General features: G+C 36.0%; 1 protein-coding gene across 14 annotated transcripts in view; it reads right to left on the bottom strand.

Moving 5' to 3' along the window:
- The window catches only part of SS18 (SS18 subunit of BAF chromatin remodeling complex), a 143,935-nt gene that overhangs the window by 55,010 nt on the left and 72,901 nt on the right, over nucleotides 1-16,024 (bottom strand). For 10 of the 14 annotated variants that reach the window (XM_060405387.1, XM_060405388.1, XM_060405393.1 and 7 more), the window contains 2 exons: nucleotides 14,173-14,249; nucleotides 4,604-4,688 (listed from right to left, as the gene is read on the bottom strand). In XM_060405387.1, coding sequence (XP_060261370.1) covers nucleotides 4,604-4,688; nucleotides 14,173-14,249 — 162 coding nt within the window. Of the gene's footprint in view, nucleotides 1-4,603; nucleotides 4,689-13,271; nucleotides 13,382-13,826; nucleotides 13,868-14,172; nucleotides 14,250-16,024 lie in introns of all 14 variants that reach the window. The other 4 variants (XM_060405391.1, XM_060405390.1, XM_060405389.1 and 1 more) reach the window with 3 other exon arrangements.

Genomic DNA, 16,024 nt, shown 5'->3' with positions numbered 1-16,024 from the left:
GTCCCACAGAGTCGGACATGACTGATGTGACTTAGCAGCAGCAGCAGCAGCAATGAAACATATCAGTATTTAGAAAATGTGCAGAACTAAGTGAATTTATTATTTTCCAAATGAGCAAATCATGATGTTCTGAAATCATGCATGAGTAAAAGATCCATCCAAAAGTGCAAGAGAGACCAATGAACTTTAAGGTACCGGAATAAGATAAATGTACTGATAAAATTTCAGATTCCATATTGCAACTAACCCTTAAAAAAAAAAAAAAAAAACACCTGCTGAGATGTGCTATACTACCAGATTATTCACAACAATCTTAAAAGGCTAAAAATATTTTTCCCTTTACAAACTTCCTATTTGTGTGGGACTGGGTTTTCTTCTACTTCAAACAAAACATACTATGCTAGATCGAATTCAGAAGTAAATATGAAAATACAGATGGTTTCTATTAAGCCAGACATTCAAAAGAAATTTGCAAAATTATTAAACAGTATCATTTACCTCCTAAATTAGTTCTCAAAGATATAGTTGTTTTTTCTTTAGAATCTTAATTATACTAACATGCAATGAGTTTAGTATTGCTCATTTTAAATGAATAGTAGTATAATAAGTAAAATAAAATAAATACATCATATATATAACATATGAAACTCCTCAGAGTGTTCTGTAATGTTTACATATAATGCAGTTCTGAGAACAGTTTGAGAAATGATGCAACAGGGAAAGATCAAAGACAAATGCTGATTCTTTAAAAAGATTAAGAGAAAAAATACAATAAATACTTGGCAACTGTGATTAAAAAAGATTTTTAACAAGAAGGCACAAATAAACTACAATGAGGATTAAAAAAAGAAACTATCACTACAGATTCTATAGATGTTAGGAAAATTCTACAAAACCCTAACAGATGTTAGGATTATTCTACACACTTTATTATCAATAAATTTGAAATTTTAGATGAAATGCTAAAAAGCACAATTTACTGAAATAGGTATATCATAAAATATAGAAATGCATAAACTGTCCTATAACCATAAAGAAATTGAGCAGGTAAGTAAAAGTCTTCTCACAAAGAAAACTCCAGATCCAGATGGCTTTTCTAAAGGATTATACCAATCATCTAGGAAACAGCTATATTATGCAAATTCTTCCAGATAAGAAAAAGTGGGAAAATTCTGCAGCTCATTTTATAAAGCCAGCATAACCTCAAAACAAAAAAGAGACAAAGGCATTATAAGAAAGGAAACCTAAAAGGCAATCACACTCATGAACGCACATAAAAATCTCGATCAAAAATTCAACAAACTGAAATTTTTTTTAAAAGACCATGACCAAGTAGGTCATGAAAAAGTAGGCTAATTACTAAAAAATTCAAGACTGAACAATAAGAAGTCAATCAATGCAATTCACCACAATAACAGATTAAAGAGAACACTATGATCATCTCATTAGACGCAATAAAATTATTTAATAAAACTTAACATCCATTCAATATATAAACTCTTGGCACAGAAGAAACAGAAGGGAACTTCCTTAATCTGATTAAAGGTATCTACCAAAAACTACAGGGAACATCATAGGGAATGGTTAAACAGTGAGAGCTTTCCCTTTGTGATCAGGAATAAGATTAAGATGTCCTCTGTCATCACCTCTACTCAGGCCCGTATTGGAGGTCCTAGCCAGAAAAATAAGGCAAGAGAAATAAATAAAAGGTTTACGGACTGGCAAGAAAAGAACAAAACTCATTATTCACAAATGATACATTGGCGAATAGAGAAAACAAAAGTATCCACAGAAAGACTGTTACAGACAAGACTTGAACAAGACTATGGGATTCAAAACCAATTGCGTTTCTATGTAAAGGGCAATCACAGTTACAAAATAAAACAAAAAAACACAAAGATTCCATTTAGAAATTGCCTTAAAAGGACAACCTACTTAGCAATAGATCCAAAGAGAGGTGTGTAAATCCTCTCCAGGAAAATCACAAAACTTCATTGACAGGAGTAAAGGACTAAATAAATCAAAACATATGCAATAATCATGATTTGAAAGACTCAGTATTGCAGAGACATCAATTCTCCCCAAACTGACTGACAGTCAAAGTCATCTCAGTGAAAATCACAGTGGGATTATAGTGAACACACTGATAAGTTCAAGTGTATAAGGAAATGCGAAGGACCAGTACCCAAGATAGTCTTGGGAAAAAAAAAAGGAACACAGGAAGAAATAAAGAACTTCTCTAATATACATCAAGACTTATTACAAGTCTTGACTATGACAAGTGTGACAGGACAGAGGAAATCATTAAAACCAGCCAATGGAACAGAACAGACCCCCAGGTATACGGGCATCTGATATATGATATACATGTCATGACAGAAGTAGAGAAAAGATATTTTGCTTTGTTTTCCCAACAGATAATGCTGCAAGAGAATTATCTACCTGGAAACAAACGAAATCAAACCTGTTCCTCATACTAGCTGGTAATCAAGATTATGGTAAAAAAAAAAAATCTCATTATTTCAGATTCAAAACAAAATATATTCATTATATACCCTTAGTGAGATATAGCTTAAGGACAAGCCTATTATTGTTAGTGGCAACCTTGATATTGCTATATTGAAATTATGTTACATATATAGTCATACAAAGTAAACAAGTGACTATAAAGTTGCTAAGATATCAAGATTTTTAGAAAAAGAAGAGACACTAATATACAAAATTAAAGCTACGTTTAAAAAAAAAACCCTTTCCTGAGGTGAAAAATATCACTAATATTTCCTTTATTAAAAAAAAAAATGTTTACTATCTCTGTTCACTGAAAATGCTCCATTCATTAGAAGGACTGATGCTGAAGCTCCAATACTGTGGCCACCTGATGCAAAGAGCCAACTCATTGGAAAAGACCCTGATGCTGGGAAAGACTGAGGGTAGGAGAAGGGGGCAACAGAAGATGAGATGATTGGATGGCACCACCAACTCAATGGACGTGAGTCTGAGAAAACTCCAACATACTGAAGGACAAGAAAGCCTGATGGGCTGCAGGGGGGTCGCAAAGAGTCAAGCACAACTCAGTGACTGAAGAACAACCAAACTCAGTAATAACAAATGCCCCAAACATCCACATTGTGGTCTCTAAATATCAACTCCCACAGGAAAAAAGGCTAGCTGAAAAAACAGCTGGGGCAGAATAGTTCTGGGGCAGAAATATAGTCAGTCTGATCTCTCTCACAAATTCTAAAGCAAATAAGCTCTACAAGAATACTGGAACCGTGTCAGCAGGACACAGAAGCCAAAGGAAGGGATTCCCACCGACCAAAGGTGAGAAAACTTGAGCGTCACAGTGTCTCAATGGATTTAAACACATTAAAAATATAGAAATGTGAAGTTCAGATAATAATAAAAACAAAGACAAAATCCTTGGTCATCCTTTCAAGTTGCCACAGACCAACTTGTTATTCTGAAAACTGATTAAATTGATTAAAAAATTGATAAAGAAGAGAATCAAGACTTTATCACGACTTTCCCATAGGAACTCTATTTCAAGATAACCAAATGTTTGCTGAAATTTTCCTTTTTAGAACAAGTACAATGCAGGAGGAACTGTAAAATGAGAAATTTATCATTCTTAGATCCTAGGAAACAACGGACCCAACCAACGAGCACCAATGACTGATAAACCCATTAACTGAAAGGTAGATGAGGAACTTTATAATGGACTGATGAAACTGGTATCAACTGTGAGCACTGATCAATCTTAACATCACTAAAAATGGGACAATAAAATGTGTTCCTCCTGACAAGATACAACAGCAACACTCACACGGTGCAATCCATGAAACAGTCAACATAAAACTGAATCTAATTATAGCCGAGCCTCTCCATCTATAAATTATCAACTTAGAGGAAACAGAAATGAGATGGAGGAACATGTTAAAGGATCATGAGGCTACAAACAGCCAAATCCAGAATGCGAGAAATTCTACAAAATAAGTGACCCTCTTTCTTCAATAAGTAAATGGAGAATGAAAAAAACTGATACAGGTTAAAAAAGATCTAAGACACAGATCAACCAAAGCAAAGAGTGGGCCTTGTTTGGATTCTGTGGCAAACAACCGGCAAAACATTCAAATTATTTTTATATAACTGGGGAAAACTGAAAACATCCTGATTATTGTTAAGACATTAAGAGATTCTGGCTAAGTTTGTTACGTGGGATATCAGTCCTTATCTGCTAGAGATGCATATTAAATTACATACATGATGGATAGGGATCTGCTTTAAAATATTATAGATCTGTTCCTAAATAATTTGTGTGATTATACATCAAAATAAATGAATAAATAGGTAGGTGGATGGGTGAATGAATAGATGGATAGCTGTAACTTCCTTGGGCAGCGAATCAATTCTAGCTGAATTAATTCAAATTAAATATGAAGGCAAAAGATTAAAGCTGATAGATCATGTAAACGAATATCTTCATGTTCTCAGAGGACGGCAGGATTTCCTAAACAAATTTCAGAATCACTCAACAAAAATCGGTCCTTCTGTATAGAACTCTACACAAATTATCTACACTTCCCACTATTTTAAAGGTACTTACTGCTGGTAAGAGAGACTGCATGTTCTGATTAGAATCTGCTATTGTAGCAAGGTAGACCAAGTTGGTATGCAGCATCTGTTGATACCTATTAAAACAAAACAAATGTCAATATTAAAACATCATTTTCTTCCTATCTGCTTACACACAAACAGCATTCTATTTCTCAAGTTTTTAGTAAGAGATTTCTGTTACATGAACATCAGCAGCACTTCAATTTTTTCCTAGTTCTGCAAAATAACTGCAAATAAGTACATTCAAAGACAAAAATAAACACAGGCTCTCACCATGTGCTAGATACTTAAACATGCTTTAAGTATCAAACCAACACTAGGAGGTAAAGGTTCTTATTTTCTCCATTTTACAGATGAGGAAATTGAGGTTTAGAAAGGTTAATACCTTGTATAAGATTGTACAGCATAGAAAATGGAATACTAAGACAGGTAAGGGCTCCATACAAACTACTGGGTTGGCCAAAAAGTTCGTTCGGGTTTTTCATATTATATATAACACCTTAGGGGAAAATCCAAACGAACTTTTCGGTTAACCCAATCCATTTACAAAGAGATCTAGGATGAAGGAGTCAACAAAACTGATGTGCTTATTTCCTTTCCTCTGCCATTTTTATGTTGCCAAAAACCTCAAAGTCAAGTACAGTCAACACACTCCGTTAAAATGTCAGAAAGGAGGTGGAAACCACGCATTTTTTTATCCTCATTCCCACAGCAGTGACCAATAATTTAGGCCTGCTGTAGCTGTGCTGCCCAACTATCAGGACTTAGCATATAGAGGACAATAAACGCTACTGCTGCTAAGTCACTTCAGTCGTGTCCGACTCTGTGCGACCCCACAGACAGCAGCCCACCAGGCTCCACCGGCCCTGGGATTCTCCAGGCAAGAACACTGGAGTGGGTTGCCATTTCCTTCTCCAATGCAGGAAAGTGAAAAGTGGAAGTGAAGTCGCTCAGTTGTGTCTGACTCTTCGCGACTCCATGGACTGCAGCCCACCAGGCTCCTCTGTCCATTGGATTCTTCAGGCAAGAGTACTGGAGTGGGGTGCCATCGCCTTCTCCGAGAGGACAATAAATAGGTGTCTCCAATTAAAAAGCAGAGACATTACTTTGCTAACAAAGGTGTGTCTCATCAAGGCTATGGTTTTTCCAGTAGTAGAGAGCTGGACTACAAAGCAAGCTGAGCGCTGAAGAATTGATGCTTTTGAAATGTGGTGTTGGAGAAGACTCCTGAGAGTCCCTTGGACTGCAAGGTGATCCAACCAGTCCATTCTGAAGGAGATCCGTCCTGAATATTCATTTGGAAGGACTGATGTTGAAGCTGAAACTCCAATACTTTGGCCACCTGATGCGAAGAGCTGACTCATCTGAAAAGACCTTGATGCTGGGAAAGACTGAAGGCGGGAGAAGAAGGGGACAACAAACGATGAGATGGCTGGATGGCATCACCGACTCAACGGACATGAGTTTGGGTAAACTCCAGGAGCTGGTGATGGACAGGGAGGCCTGGCATGCTGTGGTTCATGGGGTCACAAAGAGTCGGACATGACTGAGCAACTGAACTGAATTACAAAAAAAAAGTTACAAGCTAAAGCACTGAGATGGAGTAAAGAACAGGACACCAACACCATTACGAATTAACTTTAAAAAATAAAGCAAACTCTCGTTATTGGCATGAAGTGGTTAAACACGTTTATTGTTATTTTATTTACTTATGAATAATTTTTGCTAAGCCTCTCTTCATAATTTTAAAAATTAATTCCAATGAAACCAGACTGAAATTAGCAGTGATTCAATTACTAGGGTTGGTAAACACACAAAATACAAACTTAAAATCTGCATCAGACCATTATTCTTTTAGAATTTCATTTACTAATAAACAGTAAATAAATTAAAATTATGAAATAAGTAAAAAAACACCTTTATTCTGCTAAATAAAGCCTTCTAATGCAGTTCCCAAATGCAGTAATTTTCTAAAACAGACACCATAAAAGGAATCCTAGCAAATTCTTTGCTGTTAGAAAAACTAGTGAACTCTTCTTCCTGTTAGAAAAACTGGTTTCATTACTTTTTTATTTAGTGGGGAACAAACTTATTTCTCACTGAACTTGAAGTTTTTTAACTAACAAGATTATGCTTTTGTAGTTTGTTTGGGTTTTTTTAGATTTATTGAGTTATAACTGATATTTATAAAGAACTTCACATATTTAATATGTACCATTTGATGTTTGGACATACATGAACACCTGTGAAAATATCACTACTACGGAGGTAAGACATACCTAACACTTCCCAAGGTTTCCTTGTTACTATTTTTTTATTGTTGTTTAAAAACAAGTCTACAAGTTCTTTACGTTCCTCATCACATATATTATACGCTACGGTGCTCAATCACATGTGATATTGTTACAATGACCCTTATACAAAGAAGGACCAAGAAATAATATTTTGCAGTTATTCATAATTCATAATTATACCACTGAAATTCTTCAAACAGCACTGACAGGCACCACCAGCTGGAACTACTTCATTATTCCATAGGGATCTTAAGTGGAATTTAAGGTGCAGGGTTCCACAATCTTGCCATTTTTAAAAAACCAACCAGCCATTTTTAACTAGAACATATAATGCACTCCAAGCTACTCCTTCAAGTTTTCCTCTTTTTCTGAGTACTGGTAAAGCTCTAATACACGTACTCAGATATGAGATTTGCTGACTACTCTATCAAAAATAAAAATGCCAATGTTACTAAGAACTACGGCTTACTTATGACCCTTTAAGAAAAACTGTAGTCATGGTTACTGGTACTCAGCAAATCAGTATTAAAATATTTAATCTGCCATGCTCCTGAGGACCCATTTATAAACTACTGGCAGTGAGAGTGGATCTATCAAGTGCTTGTAGTTCTAAATATCTTCAAATACAGCATCTTTTAGCAAATATTTTAAAACATTTCCCTAACTTTCAAATCTTAATTTTTAATCTTGAAATAATCCCAAATTCAAGAATACGAAGAACTCCCAAATATCTTTCTCCCACACTCCCCAACTGTCAGCATTTTGCATTTGTCTCATACTACCTCTAAACACACAAATCAACATACACATGCATGCAACTACACACTTTTTTCCAAAGCCATCTGAGAGTCAGTTACCGACATAATACTCATCACTCCTAATACTACATTGTCAGTTTCCCAAAAACAAGGATATTCCCTTACACAACTACAGTACAACCATCATAAGGAGGAAATGAATGCTGATAACAATGTTAATCAAATCCACAGAACACAATCAAATTGCTACAACCATCCCAACAGCCAAATCTTCTTATCTAATATAAAGGGATAGGTAAAAATGAAAAATTTTAATGGGTCTTTTGTAAGTAACTTCATTAAGTTTTCTTTCTGGTAAAACTGCATTTTTCTTACAGCACTCACCAAATAAGCTTATTCTCAATTCTTCTACAAATATTCTTCTGAGAAACTTTTTTTATTCTATAAATACTACTAATTTATCACTGAAGCAGTTTTTAATGTATATGCTTATAATTTCTAAAGCAGTATATTTTATATAAGAAAACAGTACATAAACAAAGGGCAGATATAAAACATATTCAACATCTTATATTTGATGATGTGAAGTGAGTGAAGTCGCTCAGTCATGTCCGACTCTTTGCGACCCCGTGGACTGTAGCCCACCAGGCTCCTCCATCCATGGGATTCTCCAGGCAAGAATACTGGAGAGGGTTGCCATTTCCTTCTCCAGGGGATCTTCCCAACCCAGGGATCGAACCCCGGTCTCCCGCATTGCAGGCAGATGCTTTAACCCCTGAACTACCAGGGAAGCCCCATTTGATGATGGTAACTGCCTAATAAATACTCGCAGGTATTTCCAAATATGCTTAATTATTAACCTATTAAATGAGAGGCAGTTCACTTCCCAAAGATTCCACTAAAAGCCACTACATCAATTACCTTGAAAAAAGTTAAATAACCACTATTGAATTTATTGATATAATTATAAAATGAATTAAAAATCATGAGATTTCATTTTGAAAAAGAAATCTTTACCTAGAAGCTATGAAGATATATTTATAGGTTAATAGGAATACAATGTACAGAATAAAAGTTATCTTCATAACCAAAGATTTTAAACAAAATTCATTTATATTATGATGAACACAAATTTTCCATTTGAGAATTGTTTATAACACATTCTGAAATAGATGCAATCTCCCTGAAAAAAAAAAGGGCTGATTTAAGCAAATATATGGAATCATTTAGAAAATGCTCAAACCAAACACCACGAGAGAGCAATAATATATTCTTACATATACGTTGTCAGAATTTAAAGCGAAGAGGAGCTGGGTGTACAAGCTCAACAGTGATGCACTGACTTATATGACTGTGTGTATGAATGTATGTATGTAGATAAGGAAAGAGTAACATACACACACAGAGCTTCCCAGGTGGCTCTAGTGGTAAAGGATCCTCTTGCCAAAGAGGAGACACAGTAGATACAGGTTTGATCCCTGGATCAGGAAGATCCCTTGAAGAAGGAAAGGAAACTCACTCCAGTATTCCAGCCTGGAAAATTCCATGGGCAGAAGAGCCTAGCAGGCTACCATCCGTGGAGTTGATGTAATCAGCAAAAAATCTTTAGGTGATGAGAATATGGTGCTCATTCTCTAAATTTCATATATCCGTGTTTCCTAATTTTCTACAATGTATATACTGTGTTCATAAAAATAAAGTTATTTTTTATTTACAAATAACTGCTTGAGGCAGTTATCACATCTTAAGGAACTGTTTAATTAAAATTGAATTGTCAATTCCCAAATGGTTGTCATTGACGTATCTATTTCCTTTCGCTTCTCCTCCTGTGAGAAACAAGAACATTTATTAACATTGAGAGGAGAGATTTTTTTTCTCTTCACTCCCAAACCAATTCTGACAACTTGAGAAATAAAGAGTACCTGGAAAACTCTAAGAATGAAATTCAATACAAGAGAAAGGGCAGAATTTAAGATTCTACCTAAATCCATTTAGGCCTCATTTATAGCAGATATATCTATGTGAGCAATTGAGGTCTACCCCAATAGGCAGAGAAAGAGGAAAATGACGACATACACGAAAATGCTGAGAATATAAAGAATAAGACAGGATGAACTTTTGCCAACAGGGTGGAAAAGAGGGTTCTAGATCTGAACACGTCTCATCCCCGTCACTTACTGCCAAGGCCTATAGGAAACTGAACCAACCCTATGCCGTCGGCTCTGCCTGGCATTTTAAAGTCACAGGTGTGGTGATCAGTTTGTAACGTACAGAAGGATCAAATCACTATGCTGTGCATCAGGAACTAACATAGTGTTATAGGTCAGTTATACTTCGAAAACAAACTCACGGAAAAGAGATTAGGTTCGTGGTTACCAGGGGCTTGGGGGAGGGTGGGGAATGTGGACCGGCAGAGGTGCTGGATGAAGGTAGTGAAAAGAAAAAGCCACAAGTGAAAACGATTATTCTCATCAGGGCCTCACAGCCGTTACTATTCCACAGCCGACTTGAGGTAGTGACCTCCTGACAACTGATGATCAGCCACAGTTAAGCTAAGGAAGTAGCTTCACTGGTATTTCTTAGAAGCATTTTTCACATATAAACAGGCAAGATTCATCAAAGAAAATATACGTAAAAGAAATGGCAGTGGTGACATAAAATGCAAAATGCACAAATGATTAGGAAATAAGATACCCTAGAATTCAGATCTTAATTTCTGAATATTATTTTCCAAAAAAAGAACAAGGGCCTGGAGAAATGGATGATTCCAGACTGGGGCAGAAAAAAAAGTACAAGATAAGCCTGGAACATTCTGTCACGCAATAAAATTCTGTAAATGCTCAAAAAATAATAAGAGCTGTATCAAGAAGCCTGCTTGAAGGGCTGCCAGTGGCCAGCATTTGGGACAATTTGAAAAAGAAAACATATAGACTAACAAATTATAATCCAGAGGATACAATAAAAATCCTTAAGTCCATTCAGATATAAATCAATCAATGAACAAATGGGAGTGGGGCTTTGGAAATTTCTTCCTTACAACATAGAAGGAAAGATAGACTCTGTCACCTTTTGGCAACCAACACAGCAGTAACTGTTTTGAGTTAAGAACTGTTGCTGTTACGGGTGTTTAGTCACTAAGTCTATTGCTGTTTAGTCACTAAGTCGTGTTCGACTCTTTTGCGACCGCATGGACTGAGGAGCTGGCAGGGATTTCCCAGACAATACTGAAGTGGGTTGCCATTTCCTTCTCCAGGATATCTTCCCAGCCCAGAGACTGAACCCGCATCTCCTGCATTGGCAGGTGGGTTCTTTACCAGTCACCAGGGAAGCCCCCAAGAATCACTGGTAGATGTTACAATGAACGTGTAGAAATAGGCTAAGAAACAGTGTTACATGTGTCTCAAGGTATCTCCCCAAAACACAGGTAGGAATTATAAAGGAAAAATAGTAACTTTATAGTGAAAATCTTGGCAGACATGACAGTACCTTAACAAAGTGGCCAAAGTTATCATGAATCCTGGGACAAACCAGGGTCACACAGCTACCGCGGATGCACTGAGAAAGCGGAAGTATGTAAACACGGATCTCCTCAAAGAGCAACAGCAGTCAAACTCCACAGTGAGGGACATACCACACAACCGGCCTGTACTCTTCAACAATGTAAACATCATGAGAGAACAGATAAACTGAAGGACAGGTCCAGATGACAGTACTCTGAGACCAACCCAAACATATCATCTGATCCTGTACCAATCTGTGGACCTGAGCAAATACACTAATGGGAAAACTGGTAAAATTTCTAAAAAGTTGGAAACTAGACAACAGTGTTGAATCTTGATTTGAACAATTAGACTTTTAAGAAGTTGTGCCTGTTTTCATGAAATATGTTATGAAATACACACAGATACTATAAAAGTGAGAGAGAATCATGCCTGTAACTTCTCAAATGTTTCAGAAAAACTATGTAGGGAAGAAATGAATGACATAGCAAGGTGACTAATACATTATCATTTGAGGAATTTCAGGGAAGGACACACAGGAATTTCTTCTACTATCTTTGAAACGTTTTTTGTAAAATCGAAATTATTTTTAAAACTTTTAGGAAGAGATACCGTTCTTCAACAATCTATGAAAAAAATTTTTTAAGATGGCCACTATCCACTGCTGGCAGACATGGTTGAAAACTAGGTCTCTGAAACCTAGTTGGAGGAAGGCAAACCAATACAATACAATCAAGTAATTTGGAGACTCAGCACAGTTTTTGACCCAGCCATTCCTTTTATAAAACTCTAACCTATTAAAAACAAAATGTCTGAATGTGTCTATATAAGTATGAGCACATATTTGTAAATGCACAGAAAAATGTTTGGAAAGACAGAACTAAAACACTCTAACTAGTTACCTCTATGGAGAATAGAGATAAAAGAGTGAGAACTAAGAAGTGTATGCCTATGGCTGATTCACATTGATGTTTGGCAAAAAACATCATAATACTGTAACTACCTTCCAATTAAAATAAATAAAATTTTTACAAAGTTTCATCTCTACAAACTTTTATGCTTTATGATTTTAATTCAAAAATAATTTTAAGCAAAGGGGAAAGAGTCATGGAGAAGTCATGAAGAAGGGATCAAAATTAGGAAAAGGGCTAATCAGCACAGCATGAAAGCCACACAGATCCAGGATTGCTGAAAAACACCTTCCTGAGAGCAGACCAGTGAGATCACCAGGAAATAGATGAATACCAAAACAAGAGTGGGAGAAAAGTACTCAGAACTGAGTTGTCCAATACGGTAGCCACTAGACACACTGAACTTGAGGCTAGTACAAAATGATGTTAGTAGAATCAGATGCACAGTAGATTTCAAAGACTTGGCATGAAACAAAAGAACATAAATTAACTGATTAGTATTTTTATACTGGTTATATATTGAAGTGATATTTTAGAAAAAATGAGTTAAGTAAGATATTATTAAAATTAATTTCACCAGTTTCTTTTTACTTGTATAATGTGCCTACTGGTGGCTGAGATGGTAAAGAATCTGCCTGCAATGCAAGAGACCCAGGTTAATTCCTGGGTCAGGAAGATCCCCTGGAGAAGGGAATAGCTATCTACTCCCGTATTTTTGCCTGGAGAATCCTTAGAACAGAGGAGCCTGTGGGGTACATTCCATGAGGTCGCAAAGAGTCAGACACAACTGACTGACTAACACACACACAAAAGCAAATGTAGAATGACTTATGCGGCTTGCAATATATTTCTGCTGACAGCACTGTTTTTAGAACAGTTTTTTGATAAAATATTCAATTTGTTCCACTCTATCAGATCCTACTAGATATAGGGTACTGTTTATTTCAAACACATCATTACTTTATTTTTTTTTTTTTTTTTTTTATTTTTTTTTATTTTTTTTAGTTTTTTATTTTTTAAATTTTAAAATCTTTAATTCTTACATGCATTCCCAAACATGAACCCCCCTCCCACCTCCCAAGCAGTTTAGTTCTTATGAGTGATAATCAATTCTCTATTTATTAGATATAAACTTTATATTCTCAACCGCATACAGTTGACCTTTGTACAAAAGGGATGAAGACACTGAGCCACCTGCAGTTAAAAATCCAAGTATAACCCTACAGCTTGCCCTCAGTCTCTCATGGTCTCGCATCGCTGTATTCAACCAACCACAGGTCATATAGCACGGCAGTACATCTACACTGGAAAAAAAAAAATCCACGGGAGTACACTTGTGTAGTTTAAACCTATCCTGTTTAAGAGTCAACAAAATATGCATGTAACTATGAATGTGAAGATCTAACTGCTCCAAAAGTCAGACTATAGAAATCTGAAGTCATTTATAACACAGGATAAGAAGTGTAAGGAAAAAACTGATACATCCTCCAGCCCAAGTAACAAATTTTTCTTTTACAAAAATCAAGAAAAGTCACACAAAAAATTGCACACAAATGTCCACAGCATCACTCATCATAGTCAAGAACTGGAAACAATCCAAATGTTCATCACTGATAGATAAATAAAATGTGGTAGAGCCATGGAAGATTATTTAGCAATAAAAAGGAAGGAAATACTGATATAAGCTTCAACATGGATGAATCCTGACAACACGATGCTAAAAGAAAGCAGTCAAAAAAGGTCACGTACTGAATGAATTCATTTGTATGAAGTGTCCACAATGAGCAAACCTACACAGACAGAAAGCAAATTAGTGGTTATCAGGGGGTGTGTCATTAGGAGGTGAGAATGGGGAGTGACTGCTAATGATAGGGTTTCTTTCCGGACTGTTGAAAATGTTCTAAAATTGATCAAAGCATTAACAGTAAAACTTTATGAATATACTTAAAACCACTGAATTGTACACTTTAAAACAGGTGAATTATATGGTATGTGAGTTATATCTCAATAAAGCTATTCTTAAAAAGAAAGGAAAGTTAAAAAAACTAACCAACATAGAAAAAGAAATACCAAAAAACTTTCATATCAATCTTACTGAGAACACTCTGAGGTCTTTCCTTTATTCTGATAGTCCATTATACACTGAATAAGATGGTTATTTTCATCCAGCATCTGAAATAAAAGTAAAAAAAGTTTATTGTAAGTCTCATGCATCAAGTAAAATAAAAAATTAAGATTTCTATAAAAGTTTATCTATACAGGAACTGACTCCACAGTTCTTTTTTATACCTACAATATAGCTCTGCATAAAAGATCTTATTTTATATCTTTGGGATGTTATGTTTAATCAACAATTTCTTTTTTTTAACCACTGCCACCCAGCTTGTGGGATCTTAGTTCCCAATCAGGGATTGAACCTGTGCCCCCTGCAGTAGAAGCTAATCTGTCCTAATCCAGAATGAAGTAAACTGATGAAAACTTCAGCACAGGAGGCTTAAGGAGATAGCTGGCTAGCTTCCAAGTTTTATGTTGATGTTCAGTCACTAAGTCATGTCTGACTCTTTGAGACCCCATGGACTGCAGCACACCAAACTTCCCTGTCCTTCACCCTCTCCCAGAGCTTGCTCAAACTTGTGCCCATGAGTCCATGATACCATCCAACCATCTCTTCCTCTGTCGCCTCCTTCTCCTGCTGCCCTCAATCTTTCCCAGCAGTTTTATGCAGCATGGTTTTGTGACTTTCCAAATATGCAATAATTCCAATAATTTCTCGGTAAGTACTATATTAACCACAGACCCTATGAGCCAACCTTATAATTGTCCCAAAAGTTTAAAAACAAGCATATATTTATCATACTATGAAAACAATTCAAAGCAAAACTGGCTTTAAGGATTAAATAATGCATCTAAGCAGAGTGGTGCTGAGGAAAAAGCACTGATGTAGCAATTAAAAGGCCAGTTTTACTGTCAAGCTATCCTGAGCAAACCACTCAAGATGTCAAAGGCTCAGATTTATCAAGGGACAGGAGTAGATGTTCCTCCTCAAACCGCCCCCACCCTTCCAGGATTTCAAAGCTTTAATACCATAACCACTCTTTCTCATTAATTTAGTTAATGTAATTCTTTTAATTAAACATGAAGATCCATTTAAAAGTGTGACTTCTTTTCTGCATATGAATGTCTTTACTTGGTGGAAAAAAAAAACATTAACATGCCCTTCAAAAAAAAAATTGCAGTTTTCTTCTTATATCTACTCATCAGATGCCAAAAAAATTGTCTTTAGAATGTGTTTTAATACAATCTCCAATCTAATGATTTCACAACCTATCTTCTCAGTAGATTCCACGGTTTAACAATCTTCACCATTAGAACGTCTGGGTTTGTCTTGTATCTAACGTCATTCCCTCACGCTATACAATCAGGCACTTAATGTGGGATCCTTTTTCTCTCCTGAGCTGAGGATGAACACTTTAACTGATCAGCATCTCTTTAGTTAGTCACCCACGATAAATTATCTTAAGATGTAGGTAAGAAAAATTCTTCATAGGAAATACAAACTCAGAACTTTTCTACAGTCCAAAAAGTGAAGCCTTCCAGAAACACGTTTTGTGTACGTGTACTCGTAGCTGTTTGCCAGGTCGCAGACTTCTCCCAGCACGCTATACAAAAAGCACTGCATTTTCAGGCAATGCCAAGCGTGTCTCTTCATAAATAAAGCAACAGTTGGGCAAATGTCAAACGCCACACTGTAAAGAGCCTGAGAGTCAACAGAAGCCTATTAACATAAACTACTAGGCATACGATGGTGTCTTGACAAGTCCTGAAAGTTGACTTTTTTTCCGTTTTGATCTTTATTCCGGTGCATAAAACAAAACCAAACTATTTAGGGTAAACTGCAAAATTTAGCAAATAACTTTACAAACTCTGGTTCACTAAAATTCAGAATG

Source organism: Ovis aries, chromosome 23 (assembly GCF_016772045.2).
Source record: "Ovis aries strain OAR_USU_Benz2616 breed Rambouillet chromosome 23, ARS-UI_Ramb_v3.0, whole genome shotgun sequence".
NCBI lineage: Eukaryota > Metazoa > Chordata > Mammalia > Artiodactyla > Bovidae > Ovis > Ovis aries.
The sequence above is the reverse complement of the archived record's forward strand: the minus strand, read 5'-3'. Positions and strand labels throughout refer to the sequence as shown.